The 25,488-nt window shown below is 45.6% G+C and overlaps 1 protein-coding gene across 5 annotated transcripts in view; it reads left to right on the top strand.

The window, feature by feature from the left end:
• The window catches only part of KIAA1143 (KIAA1143 ortholog), a 67,832-nt gene that overhangs the window by 25,027 nt on the left and 17,317 nt on the right, over positions 1-25,488 (top strand). Inside the window, exon 4 of one of the 5 annotated variants that reach the window (XM_040590224.1) lies at positions 21,462-21,494. The exons of 3 other annotated variants lie outside the window; for them this stretch is intronic. In XM_040590224.1, coding sequence (XP_040446158.1) covers positions 21,462-21,479 — 18 coding nt within the window. In that variant the 3' untranslated portion in view covers positions 21,480-21,494. Of the gene's footprint in view, positions 1-9,048; positions 9,085-21,461; positions 21,495-25,488 lie in introns of those variants that run through there. One more of the 5 variants, XM_040590223.1, reaches the window with a different exon arrangement.

Genomic DNA, 25,488 nt, shown 5'->3' with positions numbered 1-25,488 from the left:
AGAAGCTGCTCGTTCAGAGAGGTCCAGATGAAACCAGAGAGGCTGTTTACTCCATGCAAAATAGAGGTTTAAAAGCTCAGGCTCTGTTGGTCATATCACGGATATTGCTCTATTTCAGGAAGTCTGAACGTGGGGCAGTTGTCCCCCCCTCCCAGTGGGGGATCACAAACAGGTGCCAGGGTTTTATGGCCATCCGGGCCTTCTCAGGTTGCTAAATGGGTGGGGGAATCCCTTCCAGATCCTGCCCAGCTGAGAAGGGGATTCCAGGGGGTTCCTGCTGTGGAAAGGGCTGACAACCCAGCTCTGCTCTAATTATAGCATCAGAAGGAGGCAACGTTAGAGGTGCAGGTGATGGAGGGTATGCACTGCCCCCTTCCTTTCTCAAGGAAGTACCCTCTGCTCTTTGCACCCTGTTGTAGCAGCTCAGGAGCACTGAGAGCTTAAGAGCTCCTGGTGCCTGAACTAAAAAATGAAACACAGAGTTAGAAAAGGTTGATTCAGTTTTTTGCATGACAATCTCCACCCTTCAGACTGCAGGATAAGTGTTTGCAGAATGAGACCCTTCAGTGAAACACACGCTTTGAATTTGAAGCCCAAACTTCTCCCACCATATGCAAAGACTTTGTCATCACACTGGTCCTTGTCATCGCATCTGCTTGATCAAAGCGTTCCTGGACAGAAAATGGGGGTTGCAATTGCCAAGCAGAAAAATAATAGTAGCTGTGTGCCTTATCCAAGCCTGTCGTTGCTCTTACGGCCGCACTCACAATAGGTGCCACCTTTGCCTGCAGAGCCAGTATTTAACACCTTTGTTTATGAAAGCTCCAGATAACCTCCTCTGCAGGAGGTGCTACAGAAAAGCAAGAGTCTCTCCTAGCTTATTCAAACAGAGCCCCAGGGTTTCTGAGGAAGGTACAGGCAGCCCTGTCCAGGAATTAATAGTCCCACTATCCCTTGCCTATTTGTCAAAACTTAATTTTGTTTAATGGGGTTTTTAAATCTGCGCAGTCTTTTCCACATCCTTTCTCCTCCACCCTGTCGTAGTTCATTCCTGGACTATAAGCATTTGCACTGACCAAATGTATCGGTGGATTTAAAAAAAATGGAACAGGTACTTTACATGTAATTAATTTAGTGATTTGCTCAGCTGCTGATTCACGTGCATAACCTCAATTAACATTAATGGGAGTTATGTAGGCATGTCAAGGGCAGAATAGACCCCTAATAATCTAACATGGAATGTTATTACATTACTGCTGTAATTATATCCTGCGCACACATCATTTCTACTTTGCTTCATGAACTGCTCTTCAAATGCAGTGGCTACTCATCTGTTATGCTGTATGCGTTAATGCTGAGGTTACGCTAAGCATTATCCTTCCTTCTTCATTGTTCTGCTGCCCATCCACAAAAGATACACGTAGCTAAACAAGTAACCAGCCAGTTGGCATTTCACACAGCTACAAGTTTTGATTTTTGAAGGTGATATTGGAAGCCAGAAACAATCAAAAAACAACAGACCTCAGCAGAACAGCATGTCATCTCTCCTTCAGCATTTTATTTTTACTTATTTTTAATTGGAATCTGAGCAAGCACTGCTGAGACACCTTTAGCCTCATGGTCAAAGAAAGTTGAGCATACACAAATTGTGCTTCTCAAGGAGGTGTTGAAACAATTTTGCTGTTCCAGAGGTTTTTTTGGTCTTTGTTAAACACTTCCTCTTTCGGGGGGGTGGGGGGGTGGGGGGTGGGTAGAAAGGGGAGGGGAGTGGTCCTATCCTGGTGCACCAAGTGGATGTTACTGGAAAGAAACAGAGGAAAATGAACCTTACCTAACCGGTGTAAATAGCAATTTTCAGGTGATAAAGCTTAACACAGCTGACTCAGTCTGTTCTGTCTCGTTCTGTCCAGTGAAGCTGCTGTATCTGGACAATTGCTTTCCAATTTCAGCTGTGGGGCATATTGTGTCTCTGTGTTTGTACCACCACTCTCTGAACTGTCACATACATTTCAGTATTTTTGTCTTGAGGCTCTCTCCTGCACTTCTGCAGAAGATAAGGCCTAATACATCTCTGAGTATGTGGGCTACTGTTCAAACCAGCGTATTTGTAGCAGCATAGTATATCCCTGCAAGTAATTGTCAGCTCCCTGTGGCCATCCTGCCGTGCCGTAACAATCTTGCCTAGTACCTTGGATGTTATACTGCTGTGGATTCAGAGGTACACACAGTACACCTGCACCTTTACAGGAGCACACAGCTAAGCCAAGCAGTTCAGGTTAGCTTGACAATTAAGGGATAGTGAAAAGCAGCGAGTCCTTAATGCTGACTGACAACATGGCACTGCTCGATGAAAAGGGAAAAGAAGCACTTGCAAAAACTCGAACGTTGTGAAAGAGCCAAAGCCCCTGAATTAACACACTTTTTATGCGATCGCCATCAGGCAGGCAGCGTGTTCTGGGCTGAAGGTACTGGCTGATGCCAACATCCACCAATCTCTTATTGAGGAATCCTGTTTTACTACTTCTGTTTCTGTAGGCCCTAATGTTTGTTAAAGTGTTTGCTAAAACAGAGCTCTGTTTCCAAGGTAACAGCTACCTAACTTTATTACTAAAACTGCACTAATTCAAACAGGGATCTGAACAAACAGATTCATGTTAATTTCAAGCCCCATTAAAAACACAAGGAAAAAAAATCGATGTTTGCCAAATGGAAAAAGAAAAGAAATCAATAAAGAAATTTTATTTTCAGCCTTTTAAGTGGGGTTTTGTAAACAACGGAGGGTAAAAAAGTAAAACTACATGAGAGCGGTACACAGCATCCTTGTAAGATGTACTGTAAACAGAAGAACAAAAAGATTCGATGATAACGTAGGAATAATTATTAGGGCTGTAAAACCTTGAGAAACAGAGGCACAGAAGTGGAATGACCTGTCTCAAGCCATGTACTGTCAGGTCTCCTAACATCTTGCCTGATGCCCCTGGGTTGTGACTCAAAAGCGATGAGCAAAAGCCTCAGAGAAGAGCAAAGGTGTGATTGTGTCACGTCCTACATTACTCTGAGTAGTGTGGGCGACAGCAGCTGTGCCTGTGTTACTGCCGGGGCTCAAACATTTGCTAGCAACCAACATACAAACATTCCAGGGATCCTGGTTATGTGGTTTGATTCCTAATATGTGCCAAAGCCCTGCTGCCCCCGTTTTCCCTGCCGTCGTTACTCTTGCCAGCAGAGAGGCAGGTAGGCTGGCACGTGCTAGGGGCACAGATGCAGTCTGGGCACAGCCGGTGGCATGCTGGCACGGTGACAGCTGGGGCTGTCAGGTGGCATGTGCTGCTCAAAGGGGTCTTGGGGACGGGGTATCCCTTGTGGTTGAGACACCGGCTGAGCACTTGGGAGGGCTGCATCCATCTCCTCCTTGCTCAGCCTCCATGCTACCCCCCTATCTTGATTTCCTGATGCCATTTAAAGCGTAAACACGTATTTATGGGCAGCTCATCAGAAAGCAGCCAGGCTCAGAGGACACCGAGTGAGCCATTTTGAAATCAGGCTTTTGCATGGTAACTCAGCCACTTCACGTGACATTTATCTGATCCCAGCAGCCCTGGTTCCTTTCCAACGAAGGCTGCCTTGGCAGGTTCATGAGTTTTGAAGCTGTTGTTAGAAAAAGGTTTCTGCAATGAGTAACAATGACTTTTCCCCTTCACTGGGCCATATCTTTTCCAATTTCCCACTGTTAATAAATGTTCTCATTTCCAAAATCTGGATGGAGGAGAAAGGTAGGTATAAAGAGATATTTTTTCTAAATTCTCCACAGGAGTGTATCCCCTAGACAAAATACTGTTTGGCTGTTTAAAAGAGTGAAAATAAGTGACCCTAGCCTTGAAGTGCCTGAAGTGCAGGTAGTGGGAATTCCTGATAGAAATCTGTTCTTCAAGGTCCAAGTTATTTCATTATTTTCAAGAACAGGATGTCTCATTCCTTTCTCTAAAACATTTACTACTGATTACTGTCCCTCTCCTCAAGACTGTGAAATTTTAGATAGATGTGTGACAGCAGATTTTATCTTCCCAACTAGAAAACAGTACGGGTAATGTCACATACTTGCCCCTTGGCAAAGCTCTACCGTGTGAATAACACATCACCTAACTGTATAGGGCTCTCAAAAAAAAGAAGGTAGGGCACAGAGTATGTAGCCAGTGCTTATACACCAAGCATCTACTTTTTAGTCTTTACCTTCTTGGTACCTGTAAAGAAAAAATCTGAGAGTGAGAAGATGAAAGGCAAAATCTGATAAGGCCTATCTGGTAAAGAAACAGTGTAAATGGGAGAAAACCAATCTACGGCACAATGCAGTAGTTATTTGTGGTTCTCTTCCTAAGGATAACTAATGATTGGAATGCCTTTCAGAACACAGTAAAAGACATTTGAAAGAAGGGACTGATGACAACAGAAGCCTCTGGCAGCATTTGAGATGATTTTTGTCAGGACAGCTGGTTTCTCCTCTCATTAGTCTTTTGGAGACGCACCCTCTATTCAAACAGCACATGATACCCCTTTTCCTCCCCTCCTCTCCCCCTTCTCTAGCCACCTCGGTAGTATGACATTGTTTGCCCCATATTATAAATGGTATTTACGTTAAATCTTCTTTGATTCAGTTACTTCACCTTGGCATCCCATCAGCTGGCAAACACAAGTAATGAAGTGAAGGGAACATAGTTAAGTTGATATCTTAAATGCACACAAATCCCACATGCTGTGGCAACAACAAAATGAATAACAAACACACTGCATGCAAATCCTCTTAAATTCCTTTTTTTCAATTCCAGCCTTGCATACAACAGGAGGAACATCTTAAAAAATAATCCTGTAATATTCCTGAACTAACAGCATTGGCATGAGGCACAGGATGGTCTTACGCTTCTCTGCATATCTCAGACAATCACAGCTGCTGCTAGTAAATTAATGGCTGCAAGGGGGTTGGGAGAGGGAGAAGGAGGAGAAAAAAGGGAAATGGAAAGCCTCGTAGGTGGCCTTGTCTCTGCCAAAACTAAATATTTTCATTGGAGCTTTTTGCATTCAACAATTGGCAGCTTTATCCAGAGGCCTTAGACAGAAAAATTCTTACTGTTTTAAGAGTGACTGCTAATGGGATGCAGCACTATCTGCTAATGTATATGAATTAATATCTAGTTAATAATAGAATTGTTTTCTCCTAAAGTGCCTTTCTTCTTTCTTTTCTTTTAAGTTCTTGCCTGTTGGGTCTGCCCACTTCCCTTTGCCCTAGAAATTAAACATTGGTACTTTCTTTATGCAAGATTTATGCTAGAAACGTTGGCTGGTATTTCATTGTCAGTCAGGGTGTGATTCTGCTGTGACATTTCCAGCTATATTTTTGTGGCAGCTGCAGTTAAACCAACATCAAGCATAAAACCAAACATTTTTTCTTCCCTTCCAGAGTTCATTTACATCAGTGAACCAGACTAAAAGGTGCACTACCCAAAACAGTTTTGGTTGGCATTACTTACATCTGCCCTAGAGGGCTTTGCTGGGATGGATATAGCTGGGCTGCCAGTAGCTCAGATGTGTGTGTGTGTGTGTCTGTACATGTGTGCACAGAGGGCAGCTGAAGTGCAGAGTGAATCGTGAAAGTAAAAAGAGTTCTAATATGCAGCCTGTTATTCTGGTGTTTGGATGAAAAATGCCAAGTGCTGAAGTCTGGAGGAAAATTAGCAGGGCATCCTGACGTGTTCAAGACCAGCTGACTCACGCTGTCAGTTGGATTCAGTGGAGGTGGCTGAAGAGGTTGCTGACTTCTGCCTGCCTGCTTCACCTCAGCCAGAGCTTATTGCACATTGTATTGTAGCAGGCCATGATAGAAGAACTGACCTGGTTGGTCTTCTGCTGCCCCAGGTAACAACCTACCGTATTAATTTGATTCAGAGAAATTGTTCCAAACAAATGCTTTATTTGTGACAGTCCTGTAAAAGGTCTGATTTTCGCTGTCAACGCTTCTAGCTTGCTCTGGACTTTTCCATTTGGATTGGAAGGATGAATAGAGCATGCAGGAAGAGTACTATTAAGCTAGAAAGTGATTTGTTAGCCACAGTCAGTATTTTAATCAGCAACAAGAGTTATCCTTGTGGCTGAAGCCCTTAGTGCTAATAATCAATGGCCAATGGCTTATTTTTTCACCTACCTCCCACCTTAATGAAAGCAAAGCTCACAAAATCAGTGATGAAGGGACATAGGAGGAAAGGAGAAAAAAACCAAAAGGAGATGCCAGGCAGGTCTTGTGGTCTTGAGGGATCCCAGTGAGGCAGAGGGAGAACAGTAGCAATGGAGGCATGCAGAGCCCCAGGATACAGGAGACTAGAAAGATCCTGAGTGAGGAGGGAATGGCATTCCTCACAATCCAGTGAGGTCCCATAATTATGAATCCATAATCTCAGTGTGTAGAGTATGGTGGGAGTCCCTCATTTATTCACTTAAAGGTACTTTTCCCTCTTCTCAGAAGAGGCTCAGAGGTGATGCCAGCAATTCAGGACCGTCCAGCTGCAATGCCTTTTCCACTGGAAACTTTTCCTAGTTTCCTGGGAATGTCCTCTGTCTCCCTTTTCCCTCTCTGGCACACAGCCTTTGCATTGTTAAATATTGGTGCATTCTCATTCTGCAAGGTTCTCTGCCACTTGAATTTCTTTGGCCTTACACATTGTTTTCTCTTCAGTGCTTGCTTTCAACCTCTCTGGACCCAGGGGGAGAGAGGAATGGGGGAGACTGATGTAAATTAACCATCTACTGTAAATCAGTATAATTCCACTGACTACAATGAAGCTGCACTGAATTACAGTAGCTGAGAACCTGCTTTGTTGTGTCTCCTTCTTCTGTGTGTTTTATATTGCCTGTGTGGGAAAAAAAAAAAAACCACAAAAAAAACCCAACAGAAAAACACTCCACCAAAACTCCAGTTCTCTCTGTGTTGCTCTCCTAAGAGATGCAGCTGTATGCTAATAGTCTACTTTTCTAGCAGGAAATAGAAAGGGCTATAGCATGCTTTGATAAACCAGGAAGCAGGCTCTGATGCTAGTGTGCAAGGAGAGAAACATACAGAGTTTTTTTCCCCCTCTTCTCTCCCTTGCATCAATTTCACACTCCTTTAGTTCTCTTGACCTCCATGGAGTCCCTCCTAATTTACAGCGCCATAAACAAAATCAGAACGATGCCCTCTGAAATGTGCAGAATTGTTTTCAGCTTGCACTGAAGAACACGGCGTATTCCAGGGACTTGCAAAGGCGTCGCTCTACTTGGTGAGTTTCTTGCATTATGCACCTCCCGTGCTTCTGCTGCTCTTACTGGCATGTTTTATTTGGATTCATAAGAAAGATGCATACAGCGATGCAATCACATGGCCTGCTACTTTGGAAGAATCTGAGGGACTTGTTTTCTGCAATATTTTCTTTTAAACGAACAGTTGGAAGTTGCATGGTCATGGCTGGAGCAACAGTCAAGCTCTTGACTGTGCCAATACCCTGAGGGTGGGTTTAGAGTTGCCATTCTGCTGATTAATTTCATGCCATGGGTGGACTTGAAGCACTTTATTTTGCCCTGCGCCTCCCTATGCCTCAGTGCACGTCCAAGGTGTGCCATTAATCAGCCCGACTATACGGGCAGTTCCATCTTATTGCTTAATTAAGACTCGTCAGTAATTTATTTGAGATTAATACCTATTTATATGGAGCTGAAGTTTCATCTGTTTGGGGGATGAGTTATTGAACTGCATTATGTGAAGTAAATCAATAAAATATTACTGGAAATGAGAATGACTCTCTTTCCCTTGCACTTCAGTCCTTTCACTAAGCTCACAGACAAAACTTACTTAAGGGAGGTGTTCACGTTTGCACTCGGCTTCCCATTTTCCAGCTAGACATGATGTCTGTTAATATCTCTGATCACCTTGGTCTCATTACCTGAATCGTAAAGTTCAGACGCGAGGGAGTGCTGCTAGGAATAAGAGGTGCTTTTAATCAGTCACAGGGTAGTGGCTCTGTTGCGATATGACCCAGAGCCCAGTCTCTCCAGGGGTTACTGCAAAACCAACACCCTCAAAGTGGTCTCACATTTCTATTAAAGGAGTGCTTTGTATCACCGTACATACATATTATTCATGAGGAACAACAGAGAGGTCATACAACTTGTTTACCGAATGCAAATAGCTTCCCCTTGATATCATGTCTTAATACTATTCCAGTGCTGAGGAAGACTTTTTCTGGCCACATAGCCTGCTTGTGGTGACTTCCCTGGAATGGAGATGTCTGAGCAAGACACTTCTCTCACCAGAGGCACCTTGCCAGGAAAGCACCAGGTAGTCTTGAAAAACAGAGCTAGCCTTTCTGCCTCTTCTTGCATGTCATGTCTTCCTCTCCTACTAAGCTTCACCTTCTGGGATGGATCTGACATATGGCCTCTCTCTAAAAAGACATACCGTTTTACCTTGGTGGATGGCTCGTTACTTTCCACTCCCCGTTTTCCTGGTCTTCACCCAGCTTCACCCAAGTGAGAAGTGCAGAGGCTTTGCCCATTTCTCCATGTCTGTGAAAAAATGTTTACTTCTAATACCATTTGGTTAACAACCTGCCACAGAAGGTTTCCAAGAAACTGGAACCTTATTTTCTCTGTAGTAACTGTTCCTATCTGCAACAATCTTTTCTAACATGTGACCAGAGTCAGGTTGCAGAGACACGGAAGGGTCTGGCATTCACTGACTCAAGTGGCTGCTGTAGCAAGTGCTAGGAGAGGGGGAAACACTAACGTTGAGTGAGGGATGGACTTCATTTCAGAGGTGTTCACTGAGATGGCAGAGTTCATCTCTAGCCTGGAGCTTCTGTTGGTTTGAAAAAAAAACCCATCCCCTTCTAAAGTTTTGGAAAAAGAAGAGGGCTTTTCTTTTACATGTATGTAATTTAGAGTCTTTTGACTAGACCCTAAAGCAAGGACAACCTTCACCTCTGACCAGCTTCTCACCCTGTCCCTTTTTCTCTCCATTGCTTCTTTTAGCTTCGCTGCCGTCATCACTGAAAAGCCTCCTGAATGCTCGTACCATAGGGGAGAGTTCATCACAGAGCAAAGAAATGGGATGCTCCCTCCACAGCAGGTGCTGTTTAAAGCAAGGGTTAATGCGCTCCTCTGGCCTCAGCTGAACCCAGTTTCAGAGCACCCCGTGCCCCAGCTGCCCTTTTCCATGCTGCTAAACATTATTCCCACTTTGTATCTGCCAGCATAACTGCAGGTTGGAGGTGCTCCCTAACCCAGTTCTGTCACCGTAATCTGGGTCAGCCTCAACACTTCCAGCACTGCATTTATTTTTGTAGCTCTCATAACTTCAACAGTTGGGTTAGAGAGCCCTTTCATGTGCAATTATGCTGACAAAATTGAGGAGGAAGCGAGCTCCAGAGGGGTCTTAGTGGAGCAGCATGGGGGTACCAGTGGTCAGGACAGCAGGCTGACCATTCCCCAAAACACCCAATAAACAAACCTGGGGAGGGACGGCCCACATCATTTTTTTGGCATCTTGAGACTTTTGTCCTTTCTTGGTAATGAGAGTGGGTGGGAAGTGTACAGATTTAGAATTTCGTTCCTAAATTCATGATGGGCTTGCATGTTAATGAAGGACAGGTTCTTTAGCTAAACTCTTTCTGCCTTGGCACAGCTGTTCTTCTCTAGCTGAAGTTACTGATTTGGGATTCAGCCTTGCAGTGAGCTGTGTAGGGTGCAGGTATCAAGCTACAAAAGAAAGGGGCCTTATGGTTTCTCAGGTATGCCTTCAAGTTGGCTGAACTCATGCATGGGCATCAAACTAGTGAGAAAGCTGATGAGCTCAACTTCCATGGAAACAGCACAGCAGCAGATGGATTTGCTGAGGAATGTAATCATTGGTGAATGCTAGGATTTTTCATTTAATATCAAACAGGAGAAAGCTAAATAAGTTTGGAACTGAACTTCCCTGAAGTTTAGTAGAGGAGCAGGGAGGAACTGTTCACGTCACAGGTTTTGGTCTGTCTCCTTTTTGATATTTAACTGTTGGCAAAAGTCACCAGTGAAAGAAAGAAAAGAAATCGTCTGGACACTTTGTTTTATTATTAGCTAAATTTGATATTTTCCTAGCTGCTCTTCCGACCCTTCCTGCCTCCATTTCCATCCATTTCACTGAGATTATTCTATATGCTAGAGCTGTTTCTGTGCAAAAAAAAAAAGCCAACTACAAAATCTTTAGACATTTGCCCCTGGAAAAGAAGTACGCTGTAAATAATATACAAGAGTAAGAGCCTCATGAGGATCTAAGTCCAAGCAGTTGTCACTAACTGGGAACTGAATATAATACCTCTAATACCTTGAAAACAAACCAGCCCTGCCAGTCACAGTGCCTGTCACCTCTTCAGTAATACCTGGTCACTGGAGCAGGCTTGGCAATTCAAGGAAAGCTGTCCTTTGCCCCATGAGAAACTGGCATGCAGGAGCACCTACACTGCCAACTCGGTGTCCAGCTGTTAGGACACTGGAGTCACTAACCATTTTACACACAGTTGGAAGCAGCTTTTACATGGCTTCCACCTCCCCAGGCTTTTTGACCTCTCTCTTGAGCTTCTCCCTTTATTCAACATAATGAAAATGTCAAGACTGTTCTTAGACCCACTTGCCTGGGCACATTCATCTCCCGAGTGAAAACAAGTTTGTTTGTGGCTGTGGGTGCAATATATATTTATTGAACTATCTCCATAGATACCAGTGGTTCCTTTTTCAATTCAGCCTTAACTAACTCCATGTAGCGGTGGAAATGAAGCAGCCAGTGTAAATAAATAGATGTTTTGTGTCTGTGGTTTAGATCACTTAAGCTGTCTTTTACAGCTGAGGTAGAGTTAGGAACTGACTGCGGTGGAAAATCTTAACCATCTGCTTGCACCGCAGTACACGGGCAGCTCCAGAGTAAGGATATCCACAGAGGACGGTGCCCAAGTAGTTGCATGAGTTTAGATTCACACTTTGGTTTATAGCAGTGTAATTTTCCTGTAGAGCCAAGCTTTGAAATAGTAAAGTGAATTTGTTCTCAGATTTATATCTGTTGTTTAATACACACACATGCATATATTTATACCCTATGAGGTGATCATATACCCATGCGGTAAGCTGCCTAAGCGGGTGCTAAATTGCACTTAATCTAACTTTCATCTTTGATCACTTCAGTCTTTGGCCTTGGTAGCTTACGCAGAATTTTCCTCGAGAACAACTTCTCGGCTGTGAATTCCCCTGGGATTACGTAGCTGGAAGTCTCAACTCAAATTAGAAGAAATTTATCTATTTGTAAATGAGGACATATATCTGAGATTTCATACCTTATCCAATTTCCTTTAAGCTTCTCCACATTGACCAACAGCAAAAATTTCCTTTTCAAATACAAAATCCCGTTTCCACTCAAAAATCAACCATCCAATCAATCAATTAGTCTGCTGGCTGGTTTTGCTGTATTTACAATATTTAGTTCCCCAAACAGTGACAGCTGTAAGAAGCAAATATCAATATATATCATTATGAGTGCTTGAAAGGAAGGCTTTCTGTTACCGGATGGCTGAGATCTCCTCCTTTCCAGAGGAATACAGCAAGTGTTTCCAACCGTGGCAGATTGGAAAAACAAGATTTTAAAGTTATGACACTGACTGACAGAACTGCTGTTTTAGGGAGTTGCTTAGACATTTTAAAATGCACCATTTGTATTTCTTTTCCCTCCTAGGTCTCTGCTAAGGCAAATTAGCAGTATAGGGAGAGGGATTAAGAAAGCAGACTTTATTAAAGTCTCAGAGTTAGGGTTTGTGCCTGTAAATCCTTTGGCATAAACAAGAGGCAGTGGTGTGGCACAGTAAAAATCCAAGTGTCAGTCATGCCAGGGTTACTAATATGACTCACTTGTGGCCTCGTTAGTCATGAGTGGAGCAGGCATCCCAAATTCGTGGCAATAACAACTTCATGCCACCCCAGCAAATAAGGAATCCTCTATAGATATCCTCAGGTAGAGAGAGAAACCCTGGTTCTTTGCTGGTGTAAGCCACCCGAGCTCTGCTGAGGACTGACAAGTGATGCCCGTTCTTCTTAGCTGAGCATCTGACCCACAGTTGCTATTCATTATTACCCCGTTGTTTTGGGAGGCAGCAAGAGTTCTTGCGGCTCTGAACAAAGTGTTTCCTTGTAATCTCACCAGACTGGGGATGTCTCCAAATAGTCTTTGGGAACTTTATAAAAAATGCAGCCTCTGCCCCAGCAACAGGATTTTCTACAGGTGAAAGGGATACCGTCTTTGGACGCTGGTGTTCCCTAAATAAAGGGATCACACAAGTAATCCTAACACACACATTTACCACTTGAGTGGTTAGATTCTGAAAGGGTGGTAATTAAAAAAGGAAATATTTAGGTTAGTAGGCCTAGATTTCTATAAAAGGTCCTTGCTTCCCCTTCTCCAGTCTGGGCACGTGGCAGATTTTGCTGCCCTGTCCCTGTCCCTGTCCCTGTGCCTCTATAGCAACATTCATTTGGGATGAGGAAGAAATGATGCTGTCAAGCTGCTCGCTCTAATTTAATTTCCTGGCATGTGGCGTTTTCCTTTGTGAGAGTGACACTGAGACTGGTGCGGATGCTATGGTGTACTTCGCCCCGACAGCTGAGGGAGGGGCTGTGCACTTTGGCAGCCAGCTGAGAGCAGCATAAGGGTGGCTGTGCAGCCCGCCCGAGGAGAGGACTGATCTGGATGGAAAACCATCTCTACTTTTTTGGTAGGAGCAGTGTCCATGTGGATTAGGTCCCCGCTCCAGCTGACCTCGCTGCCTCACGTGCTAGCAGAAGGGAGGCAAGACAGACACTGGGCTAAGGGCAGGGCCTTCCACCGCTTTTGGTGGCTGTCTGCATGTAGGTCAGCTGGGTCTAAGAGCCAAAACACACTGTGAGGGGTAAGCGGTCATAAAGATTTGACAAAATTTGGTCAATGCTTGGACTGAAGATTGAAGAACCTGACAGCACAGTGTTTATTAGATGTTCAAAAGTCCTGCTGGCATGGCAGCGGGTTGGACCATCCTGACATTTGGATAAAAAAACCCTAACCCACAAGCAGAGGAAAGACTTTTTCATGTCTCATTATCTTGCAGCAAAAATGGGGAAGAAAATCCATTTCTCTCCTGCATCTTGTCTATATGCCTCTATATATTTGTTTCAAAATTCAAATTTTCATCAAAAAGCTTATCATAGGGTGGTGCTGGTCAGGAGTCCTGCTTGCTGCACAAAACCTCCATGCCATCCTCGAAGAGCAGTCTGCCTTTCCAGCTCCCTGGTGCTCAGCCTGCTCGCTGGCCCCAGGCGGTGAGCCACAGTCGGGTCTGCTGGGCTGGGGCCAGCGGGGTGCCTGCGGGGCCACCACAGCCCCTGGCCCTGAGCCTGCCTCCGCTGCCTCAGCAGCAGCAGTGCTGCATCTGGGTGAAATGTGAGTTTCAGGTTTCATGAGGTGTTCTCAGGCCCGAGATAAAATGGCATGGCTGGGGCTTCCTTTCAACAGGAGCTGCGGTGCTGGCTGGCGAACGCGCATTTGATGGGCCACATGTGGCTCCCAGGTGCGTCTGGTGCTGCTGCACGTGGTGCTCAGTGAAAACCCCCAGCAAGGCTGAGGCATGGCAGCCAAATGTGTCCTTGCCTCCTTCCCTCCGCTCTGTACTGCACCATGGGGCAGGGAGGGAGGGCCAAAAGCAGCAGAGGAGACAGTGCCGAGCACCTCGAGTCTCCTCCCTGCTGAAAAAAAGGAGCTTCCTAAAGGCAACAAACTGGTGTTGCAATATTCCTTGCAAATCCCAGGATGTTTAAGGTGCTCTCAGGATGGTTGGATGTCGGGCTGATGATACTTTAATGCCTGTGGTCAGAAAGGTCAGATGTTTTCAGCTGAAGATGATAGGCTGATCATATGGATGAGTGGAAAGTGAGCAATGAAAGACCTGATCCAGAAGAGTTTTTTAGGTGTTTAGTGAGAGGTAAAAGTAATTCCCTCTCCCTAGGGCAGAGGAGCTCATGGATGCAATTACCAGTGGTGAGTATGTGGCAGTGTGCCAGCTCAGTTTGGGCAGGCTGGCATGCTGCCACATGGAAGAGGGTCAGCCTGTGAGCGAGTCTGCAGGTTGCATCCCAGGATGTGCAAGTGTCCAGCGAGGTGCCTGGTGGAGCAGTCACCCATGTACCTACATGACCTGAAAGAGGTATCACTTTGCTTTGTATGTGCACACTTCCATGGGACAATAGAAGCCAAGAGAAAAAAAAAAAAATAGGAAGAAAAAAAGGAAAGCAGAAAGCGTTATGAGGTTTCTGGTTAGCCTGGCCCAGTACTAAATGAAAAACCATGATAAAATATTCGTTATTTGTGGGAAGTTATAGTTATATCATGCTTTAACAGGGAAAAGAGGGAAAACGGTATTCTTGGACACTGTTGAAAACAGGCTGACATCCCTACTGCTGTTGTCTGTGGTTCCTGCATCCCCCAGGTGCTCTTGGTACACAGAAGCTGCAATGATTCCCATGGAGCTGTATTGGGTCCTTTGGAGCCAGGCCAATTCATGCCAAGTTTTTCATACTGTTCATGTAACTTGCAATCTAAGGCTTCATTTCTGATGAACCTGCTGCATGAAAAGCAGTGTATCAATGGTGGTGGTTGTTCTCCAATGAAGATTGCTTTGCTGCTGGGGAAGTTCACAGAGAGTTGCTTACTCTGGCTTGCACACCCTGGGCTGACCCAGGGCACACCCACTTCACATCTCTGAAGCTACAGCAGATGCTTCATGCTTTAGAGTTCATTCATGCTTTGCCAAAAGACCACATCCAGGCTCTAATGATAATAGACTTTTAGTGCAATTATTTCAGTTCCAGAGTATAACTCCACGTTGGTGGTTGATGTGGTTCTTCCTCATGCCTTGTAGGTGGGGAGAGATGGGGAGAAAGAAGAAGAAACACACAACAGGTTCCTTTATTTAGGGTTGTACTGTGAATTAACATTGAGGCAGGTTCCTAGTGATGGACCTGAGACAGAGGTGCAGTCACTGGTGGAGCTCAATGATGCCCGTCCACTCTGCCCTCAGCCCTCCCCCCGACAGAGGGCTGAGCATCCTCGGTTGAGGTCAGTCTGTGGTCATGAGCATTCCCAAGGTTGAATACTGGCACGGTGGTAATTGGATCTCATCAGGCTGCTCACAAAGGAGTTCTTCTTTGTAGCAATTATCACTGGGGGGGACAAGATGGGACACACACACACACACACCCCCATCAAACCTGAGGCAGGGCATTAAAGTAAGTGCTGATAAGTTGGCAGATGCTGCCAGATCAATGGCCGTATCATGGCAGGGAAAGCAGCGACAGCCCTCTCGGAGCCATCAGTCACTGTTGTTTTGGGTAAATGCCAGCAAACAGAGCGAGAGGGGAGGTGGGGGAGGGAGACACCAGCCTGCTGGGCCACTTTTAATTACTTCAGGTCACATCAGACAGAGAACTGCCCACCGCGATAGATCAGTCCCGCTCAGAGGGCTTGCACGCAACCCGGGGTAGCAATCAGGACTTATGTTCACGCAGCCCCTTTTATCCAGAAAAAAACCACCACAACTCAAAGCACTGCCACAGCCAAGTGACAGGCAGAAGCATATTGTGCACATCTATGCGTCCCCGTGCCGTGCAGGGCTCCCCTGGGCTGGAGCGGCGAGGGGCATCTGTCTGACAGCGCGCGCAGTGGCACTACACAACTTTCCGGGCAAGAGGGAGGGGAGGGGAGGCTCGGTGGTGTGATGGCTTCCCTGGACAGGAGCCAGAGCATTAGCACATCTGAGGTAGGGCTCATGTGTCTCCACATGGTTCAAGTTGTTTGTCACAGCCTCCGGAAGGGGATCTTGCCGTCGCCTCACTATTTTTCTCCTCAGCAGTCACCCTCTTCGAAGTCATCAGTGGGGCTTGTGGCAGCGTAAGTGCTCTGCGAAGCTTAATCTATGTGGGGGCTTTTGCACCAGCAGCAAGGTGTTGTTGGGGGAATCATCGCTGCCTATCTGTACTTCGCTGCCACTACGAATTCCTTACAAGTTCTTAAAAAAAAAATAAATAAAATACTGCCACCATATGAATAGCTTTATGGCTGAATTCGTCACTGCCATATATGAAACTCATACAAGCCTTGGTTTCTTCACACACAGCAGTCTCCTGTTGACTTCACTGGGAACTGCATTTGCATTCAGGTTGCAAGGTCAGGTTGTTAATTATGCAAACTCACCTGGGCCTCCTGAGCTCAGCACAAATTCAAATGGACGTGTGCCCTGATGAAACTATGTCCTGCATTGCCCTGCCATAGATTTCAAAATACTACTTTCCCTGGTGGAAACAGCATTTGGTGTTTCTAGAAGACTCTGTTGGTGTGTGGCTCCCCTTACTTTCTTCTCAGTGACGATCCTGATGTGAGGGCTTCTGTCCCTGCCTCTCTGCTTCTCCTTCAGCAAAGCTGATCTGATTGCTTGTGCTTCTGGGCTTTTGACTGTATCAGTGACCTGATCCAGGCTCAAGTAATAAAAAAAAGGCAGGGTTGGTTTTACAGCGTAAACAATTTTACCCAGAGATGATGCAGAGATGCAAAAAAACAGAGGGAAGAAGGGTAAAAATTATTTAAACTGGAATTTTCCACCATAATGTTAAATTGCATCGGGAATCAAAATTAAAGGGCTCATCAGCCATGCCAATGCAGACTAGCAGAATTAGGCATTGTTTCTGTTTCAAATCAAAGGTGTGTATAGTCCAGGGGTACCAGTCCAGCTTATATAAAGGAGAAGCCTTCATTAGAAATCCGAGAGGCCACTTTAATGAGCTGGTTTAATCTGACGTAGTTTGACTAATTGTGGAGGATTTGGCACAGGCGCTGCCATGCTGCCTGGGCGGTGCGATGTGGCAGTGTGCTGTACCCCCCACAGCACCTGCGTGCCCCTGGGTGCCAGTGCCTTGTGTGGCCGTGTGCCCCACAGCTGCTGCAGGGGTGCCTGGACCAGCAGCCTTCTCACTTGCCCCATTTTACTGGGGTGGTTTTGTCTGCTCTCCCTATTCTCCTCGTCTTCTCCAGCTGGCTGGCTCCAGCTAACAGCTTTGCATAGAGGGGTTTCAGGAGTGGGCAGCTCGTTCCTGAAACATAGCAGCTCTGAATTACTACCAACATGACATTCTCTCACCTGAGTTGTGGAGTTTTCCTCCTGTGATATTCCTAACAGTGGCTTCTTGTGCTACTCTATCATGCAGGGGGACAGCCTTTCTGCTATAAACACACTGCTTCCCCCTGTCCCCAAACACTTTTTAACTCCAACAAGGTTGAAGCTCATCATTCGTTTTTTTCTTAGGCTGTCAGGCTGGTGCAAACAGAGCGATAGAAAAAGAAGAAATTTTAGTGCCCCCCTAGACTTCCCGTGTAACTTCAGGATGGTTATTGTAATGGCAGAGCTGAACTAATACAGTAGAAAAGTTGTTTTCAAATATTCATTGCTTTCATTGAATTATTTGCATTCAAATATTCCAAATGGTTACTGCTCAACAACAACTCATTCTTCGTTTACTTATTTGTTTGCTATTTGAAGATCTACCTAAAGGGACTTTTCTGGCACAAATATTAGGGGAATGGCTGTTCTTTGTAACAATGCCCCTGTTCAGCTGCAAGCAGAAGTATTTGAGCATGTTCCTCGTTGTTTGCCAACTGCTCTTCTTCATCTGTTATTGCTATTACTGCTATGACTATGGAGTCAGAAGGTGTCAGGTAGGATACAATCACTGCATGTCTGACCTGGGTCAGAGCTGTTCTGACCTGCTGAGTTAGGTGATGTTCTGAATCAGGATCTAGAAGGCATTATACAACTGTAGGGGAAGAAGGATCCGCTGTGAAGATCTCCCAGGTGAGAACTCACCTGCTTGTACAGGTTCCAACATCAGACCAGGGAAAAGACTTGATACCAATTGGTGGGAAGAATACTTAGGGGAAGAAGAGCATGTACAAGCAATCACAGATACAAAGGCTAAAATCAAATTAATTAAGTCAAATCAGGGAAAAAAACCCTTAAAGATCAGCAATTGATATAAGTAGTCCTGGGGGTAAAAGAGGCTTGGAGGAGGAGGAGGGGAGATTGTTAGTGGATGCGAGGACACTGAGAAAGTGATTGGAGTCTTTCCAGTGGAATACAAATATTTTCCACTTGTGAGTTGAAAATTCACATAGGTACTCCAGTCTGCAGGGTGTTCATTGGTTGTCCCAGTTTCTCTGGTAAATTTATGCCACAAAAAAACCCAAAACATTTGTCATCCTTCTTTCTCACAGTCTCTGCCTCAGATAAGGGGGAAGGATGGCCTTCAGATTTTTCTCCTCTGCCCCCTCTCCTCTTCGCTACAAGTGTCTGTCCAGGTTGGGGCTTCCAAAGATGCACATCTCTCTCCTTGCGGGGCATGAGACAGGCATTTCAGTCTTTGTGCTCTGGGCTGCCAGAGCCATAATATTTTTTCCAGAAGTGCTAAATTCTTTCCAAAAGTATTTAAAACAAGCAAACAACTTCTTTCTGCTGAGCGCTTTCTGTATTACATAGGACCAGTGGCAGCTTTTTAATGACAAATATTTCCTAAGGTTTCTGTTCACGCTTGGACACAGCAATTGCATACAGAAACTGCATTATGCATACATCGAACCACGCATAACAGCACCTGCTGCTGCTCCTGCTGCTCCTAAAGAGAGAGCAAGTAATCTCTTTAATTATTGGAGAAGAATTAAGGCTTTGATTTGTCTTATTGCAGAAACATAGGTATTTCCCCCCTGCAGGCTGGGGAGGAGAGGCTCTTTGCCTTCCTGTTCTGCTGCAAGAGGGGCATAAACCATCAGGTGGGTGGCCCCCGCTGGCAGCACCCGAAGGGTCCAGGCATCGACAAAGCACCCCTCCATTATCTATATGAGATTTGACACCCGTGGGTTTTATCCCACACTGGCAGCACTACGTGCAAGGCAGAGGGGCTGGTTTGCTCCCTGGAGCTGCAGTGGAAGTGATTCCCTCAGGTGCCATGGGTGGCAGAGGGGGACAGGCGGAGGGCAGAGTTAGGCTCTCTCTGGGAGCAAGGCAAATGCAAATGGCAGCAGGATTGTCTGGGCGCTGCTGGAGCCCCTTGTCTGCAGGCGTGGTGCACATTCTGGGCGCACCGGGGAACCACAGGACCACCGGCGCGTCGGCTGTCTCCAGCAAAGAGATGGGCTTGTCATCAAGCCAGCACATCTGCTTCTTTTGCCTGGGAGGAAGAGGTGGTGAATCAGGGCTAGAAAATAATCATGGGGTAGTTGTCTTGATAAGGATGTTGTAGCATGTTATTAGGAGGACCTTGCTGGCCACAGGCTGCAAAGTCAAGCTCTGAGGGCGGGCGCAGGGAGTTAGAGGAGCTCTTGCAGGACTTAAGAGGGTCTGTTGCTAGTTGTCCCCCCCCCCCCCCCCAGTTAAAGCTGGACCTGCCTGGGCTGTACTGGTCTCCTCTCAAATACTATCAACATTTGGTTAGCCTCCTTTTCTCAACTCGCCTCTCAATCTCTTTACTTCCCCCTTCCAGACCCTTGCCTCCTTGTCAGTGTTAAAGCAAGAGGAGTGCAGGCATGGAAGAGAGCAAAAAAGATCCTTTCCCTCCTTTCAGCTCCCCACTGCCCTCCCCTCCCTCCCTCCCTTCCCACAAAGGAGCTGCAAGTATTCCTCTGCACCACAAAAAGGACCTGCCAAAGGGTCTAGGACAGAAAGGGTTAAACTCAGACAAGCACTAGCTCCAACACAGTTAATCCATATAAAGCTCATGGATTTCTCTGCAGTGATCTTTGTGGTTGTCATTTGCATTTTTTTCCTTTTGTGAAATCTTTTCTTCTTTCCTTTTACACTCGTATGCATGCAGAAATTAGCATATTGTACCGAGAGTGGGAGATGTAAGAAGCCGACCCCCTGCTGTTCAGCGGATTGTGCAATCTGCAGGCGGCATCAATTTTTCAGCAGTTTTCTCATTTCTCATTACAGTCAGGGCACCGCACAGCTCCCGATTCAACACAATCCCTAGTGGTCCTACAGACAAGCATATGGGCTGTCGAATATCCGTACTGCTACTTTCATAGCATTAATATCCTTGTTTATGCTTCCACCGTAATTAATCCTGGTATTAATATAGTTTGGGCTTAGCTTTACTAATTATGTATGGGCTAGCAGGATAATTGTGTCAGCAGACTCTGGCGCTGCTACTTGACAGCAGTTTGCTAACCTTAGGAGTGGCGCATAAACACTTTGGCCGATCCTGCCTTGGAAACAAGGAAGGCGAAGAGACGAGGAGGAGGGTGGATATGGCGAATCTATGTCTGATAACTATAAATAGTGTTTTTAAAATAGGGAAATTTCACAAGCACAATAAAGTTGTCCTCGGGTATCAAACTCCATGGTTGTCATAGTGATGTGTGCATTATTAAGAGGGTGTTGTTCACTCTGGCATCTAATCTTATAATGAGGACAGCTCATTATCGGCCCAACGAGAGTTGCTTTCCCCACTGACCGCATTGCAGCTTGGTGGGTGCTTGGGGCTGAGAGGAACTTTTTCCCCGTGCTCCTTCCTTGCCCTCCATCCCACCCCACCCCGAATAACCTCGGCTAGCTCTCAGTGTGGCGCACCGCTGTGCAGGACTGATGGACAGCCAGCGCTAGGCAAGCCATCTCCTGATTTTCCTGGGGTTTTGAGCATGCCTGTGACTTCAATGGGTACGAAAAATTACGCTCTGGCCACTTTAGTCTCTTAGGCTCTCCATGGCCCTCGTGTTCATTAACATTGCAGATTGGGAGTTTAAAACGAGCCGTTGGTTTGCTTTTATTTCTGCACCTGTTTCTGCTGCCTGACTGTTCCCAGCAAATATCCTTTGCGGGGTCAATGATGCCCCTTCGCGCCAGGCGCATGGCTTAATGGAACTTCCTTTGCTTATCATTAGCCACTTTGCATTTTTATAGAGCACTATTAAGCAGGATGCAGGCTTGCTTTTAATTCCCTTCTGAGGTTTGTACACAGCGGTCGCATCCCTCCCCCGCTCCCCAAACAATCCAATTATCACAGTTTGTCACACAGGCGCGGGTGACCCACTCACCACCTGCTCCGCTGGCGGGCCCAATCCTCTGGGATGGCAGCCAGGCAGGGGAGTTGAGTTTTGCCTCAGTGGGACCCTTTACATGGCTTTAAAAATCATATATCTGCTTTTGTCGGCAAAACCAAAACCAGACCTGAAATCAGCTGTGAAATTGCATTGTTTGAAGATCTGGGATATGAAAATGGCTTAAAAGAATGTCGTTCTTCTCTCTCCCCCTCTTTTTTTTTTTTTTCTCTCTTTTTTTTTTTTTTTTTTACCCCAGAAATGGATTGATGTCTAGACAGGCAACCTGTGTATTGTTCCAGCCAAGTTCGGTGAACCTGGCAACATAAGGATCTGATCAGTTGGATGGTCTGAAAAGTAGAAGTTAACGGGAGCGCGGCTGTCAGCCTCCCGTACAGGTACGCATGTGGGCGTGAGTGCTGAATTAAGGATGTGGTTAAATGTTACCATCTTCAATTGGATTTATCATGTGCCGATGCATTTTCCTGAAAAGGCTCCTAAATCTTAACCCAAAGACATGGGTGAAAATATCCCTCATGCCTTCAGTTAGTTTTGGAGCAGCCTCTTTGAGCTGTGCCATGAAACGCCCCCCAGGTCGGGCTCTCCTCAGCTCGGCCCTCCCCGTGCCATTTCAGCCCCTTCCCAGCGGAGCTGGCTCTGGGCCGATGGCAGCCCCGGGGTGCCTGGCTCCTGCTTGCCAGTGCCTGGGCCGCCATCACAGAGCGTGGTACCGCGGGCCCTGCTCCCGGACCTATTTTTTTAAGTTAAAGGGTCACTTGCTAAAACACAGAACCAGTCCTAACACCAGGAATGTTCTCCCAGGTCTCCTTCCCCCCAGGCAGAGACTGCAGTTAGACATGACAGAGCTGTGTGCTCTCCATGCCCTCAGACCCTGGCATTTTCTTTGCCCAGCAGCAGGGCTTTGGGAAGGGTAGAGCCCGGTCTGAGAGGCAAACGCGTAGCCTCACGGACAGCATGGCACTGGGCTCATGTGCCCAAAGAGCTGCTGAATCCACAGCTTGGGTGATTCGCCTCTAGATTGCTGAGGGTGAGCTGTGATCTGCCCAACAGAGAGACAGATCATCTAAGTTCTCCACTAAGCATTAACAAGAGATCTCTTCTTAGAGAGACTTCTGTGTGTTTACAATATGCGTAGGGCTTCTCCATGGCTTCCTTCCAGTTGTATTTTCTTTTTTCTTTTGGCCATTGTATTTTAACTGAAAGTACTGGTGTCCCTCCAGTAAGAGTTTGATACTGTATGTTCTCTTTGTCACGCAAAAATCAAAGGGAATTTTGCAGGTGGCTGGGATAAATAAATAAAACAAGGGGCTGGCAGAGGCCCTCAAGGTATAGCTAGAAGGTCCTGGATTACTCTGTCAGTCCACAGGAGAAATCCTCTGGCCCCAAAGCAGTCATCTCCAAGGAAAATCTTTGTGTTTATGTTTTTAGAGTCCAGAGGGGATTTGGATGGACTGTGGAACTGTATGAACTGTTTACCTTTCCACCAAATTCCAAAATTCCAAATTCTGAGATCCAGATCATCTGAAAGTTATGTGGTGTTTAAATGCTGGACATTCTTTTCAGTTCCATATTGTTTGAAGGCCGAGAGTCAGTAACAGGGAGCAAAATAAGAGAAATGTTTTAAATATGTGTGACTAGTAAATGGATTGACATTTTGTCTTGTATTTCAAAAGGCTTTTTCTACTGGGAAATTAGTCTCTACTCATAGCGTTGTGATAATCCGCTTATAGTCCAGTTCATCAATATCTTAAGTACCCACATGCTTTTCCTCTACAACAAAGTAACTTTGTCATTTACGTGCTGGTTGTCAACCATCTCAAGTGAATTGCCGAGCAGAATATGGGTGAGTTTTAGCCAGCTGTGCATACTTTAATAGCATAGACTAGACAGGGCTATCGGTAAATATATTTTCCAGTTACCAGGAGCTTGTTAGACCCCTCGGAGTACAACTACATTGCTCTCTACCCTCAGGACCTTGCAAGCAGACATTGTAGGGGAAGGAAGAGGCTTGGAGGAACATAGGCATCAGCATGAGTGGCTGCTCAGCAAAGGTCCCTTGGTAGGATGGAGAGGAAACAAATTGACAGGATAAGTGATAAGCATTTTTTGTTTGTTTCATTCTTGATCAGCTACATCAGCCTGCAAACTTGGTCCTTTTGGATTCCCTGAAATAGTGGAACAAGTAAGTCCTCAGTTTTTCATGCTGGTAACTCAAATATGACAGAAACTGCTCAGATTGCTGTGTTTTGAGTAGAAATGGGGAGGATGAATCTACTGGTAACTAAAATACAACCTGAGACCCAGAAAGTGCCTAAACTGCTGACAGGCAGAAGCTGAGAGAGCGTATCAGGGAAAGGTCATTGTTCAGAAACCCTGTTTCTGTTTTTTCTAAACATCTGCTTCTGACCACTGTCCGAGAGGCTACTGGGCTAGACAAACCCTTGTTCTGATGCATTATGATCTTTCTTAATCCATTTTAGGATGTACTGTTGCATTCCCAATGCTTTCTAGCTTTGTGGCATTCCCTCTGGTGCAGGTAGCACTGCAGATGCCCAAGCAGAGATTAAGGCCCTTGCTCTCCAGCTCTGTGAGTCAAGAGGATGAAAATTCATTTCATCCCCCGTGGGGACAAAATAACTAATGAGGAATGCCGCTAAGAGCTTGCCCTGTTACTCTAGGGTCTTGTAAAGGAATCCTAGGAAACTGGGGTGAGTATTAGCTTGCTTTCCATCACTGCCCTGGGTTACTACAAGGGAGACACAGGGGAGCAGAAACAAATGGAGCATGGGATTTTTTATTAGCGCATGAGGGCTGAAACTACTACTCATGGTGTATAGTTTGAGTCAATAAAGATCTAGGTTATCTGCTGTACCTATATTCACCATTCATAAATATCTGACAGCAATTACACTTAGTGATGCCGTTGGAAATCAGAATTGTTATGTCCTCCCTGAGTTTGTAAAAGGATCTTTTCAAGTTTAAAAGCCCGAATTAGCAAACCAATTGTTCATATGTGTTATTTTAAACACTTGCTTTAATCCAGCCCCATTCCTCTAAGTGTACCTCAAGCTGAACAAGTAGGAGAGTGTTTTGCTCAGCTGGACCTGGGTGAGTTTTCCAAGCACTGTTAGGAATCAAACAGCTGGACTTATTTTAATATATCCAAGACTGTAATGTCTTTGTAAGGAATCCGGACTCTGTTAAAGTGCTGGTTAATGAAGTCAGTTGTAGGAGGAGAATTCCAGTTTTTGAGCAGTTTCTGAGTTTTTCCATTTGTTTTCATTTCTCCCTTCCAACTTGGTGATGGTGGTGGATGAGGAGGTGCCCAGCTGGGAAATGGAAGGGCAGCCAGGTTATTGGGTTATTGACTCCTGTCCAGAGCTGTGGATGACCCCGAGTTTTCCTTCCCAAGGGCCTAGCAGAAGGTAAGCAGGGCTGCTCAGCACCCCATTTAGCAATATATAGTTTGCCCTCTTTTGATGTACACTGAATAGGTGAGCTCACCCACCTTTTTTTTTCACCACTACACGACAAGATTTGTCACACAGCAGGAGTTAATCAAGTCTGTGACAGCACCCCAGTATTTTCTCTCTCATGGAACTTTTCTCATGGAAGGTAATTTGCCTTAAAGCATTTGTGCTTCAGCAAAGCAGGGAAGTCACCAAAAATGTCCCTTCGGCAATTCCTGCTCTAAGCATCTGGACCCTTTTCAGGTGATGTCAGTAAGGGTAGCGAGGGCCTGGGTACCACTTTATCCTTTGGTCTCTGTGGCACAGAAGGCTCTTGGTGATGAGGACCCACTCCTGCACAAGCCCCCAGTTGTGCCAGGTCTCTGATGAATTGCATGCTAAAGGAGATCCACATTCTGCCAGTTGCGTGATTATATGCTGGGACATGATTTTTTAATGGAGAGGAAAACCAGACATTTTGACAGGACTGAGTTTTGCTCAGGGCTATCTATGTGCTGCTCTCACTGAAGCTTCTTGGCCAAATTTGACCCTGGTTTGAGAAGACACAAGTCTGCTGGGGCGTGATGGAGCCGGGTTTGATACTGAGGTGCAGCTGAAGACAAATATTGCATGCTGTCTCCTGTCAGAGCAGCGTGAGGAGCCCTGTGAGAACCTGGTTATGAAATACGACTGCTGCCCTGCGCTTGTTTGGCTGGTGAGTATGCAGATTTAAAGAAAAAAGTTGTGGTTCTCCATTTGATCTTGAATTCCAGGGCTCTTCTTTTAAGCTGGTCTTGTTGAATACACTCCCTGTGA

Source organism: Falco naumanni, chromosome 4, assembly GCF_017639655.2.
Source record: "Falco naumanni isolate bFalNau1 chromosome 4, bFalNau1.pat, whole genome shotgun sequence".
Lineage (NCBI taxonomy): Eukaryota > Metazoa > Chordata > Aves > Falconiformes > Falconidae > Falco > Falco naumanni.
This window is presented reverse-complemented; position numbering and strand designations above follow the sequence as displayed.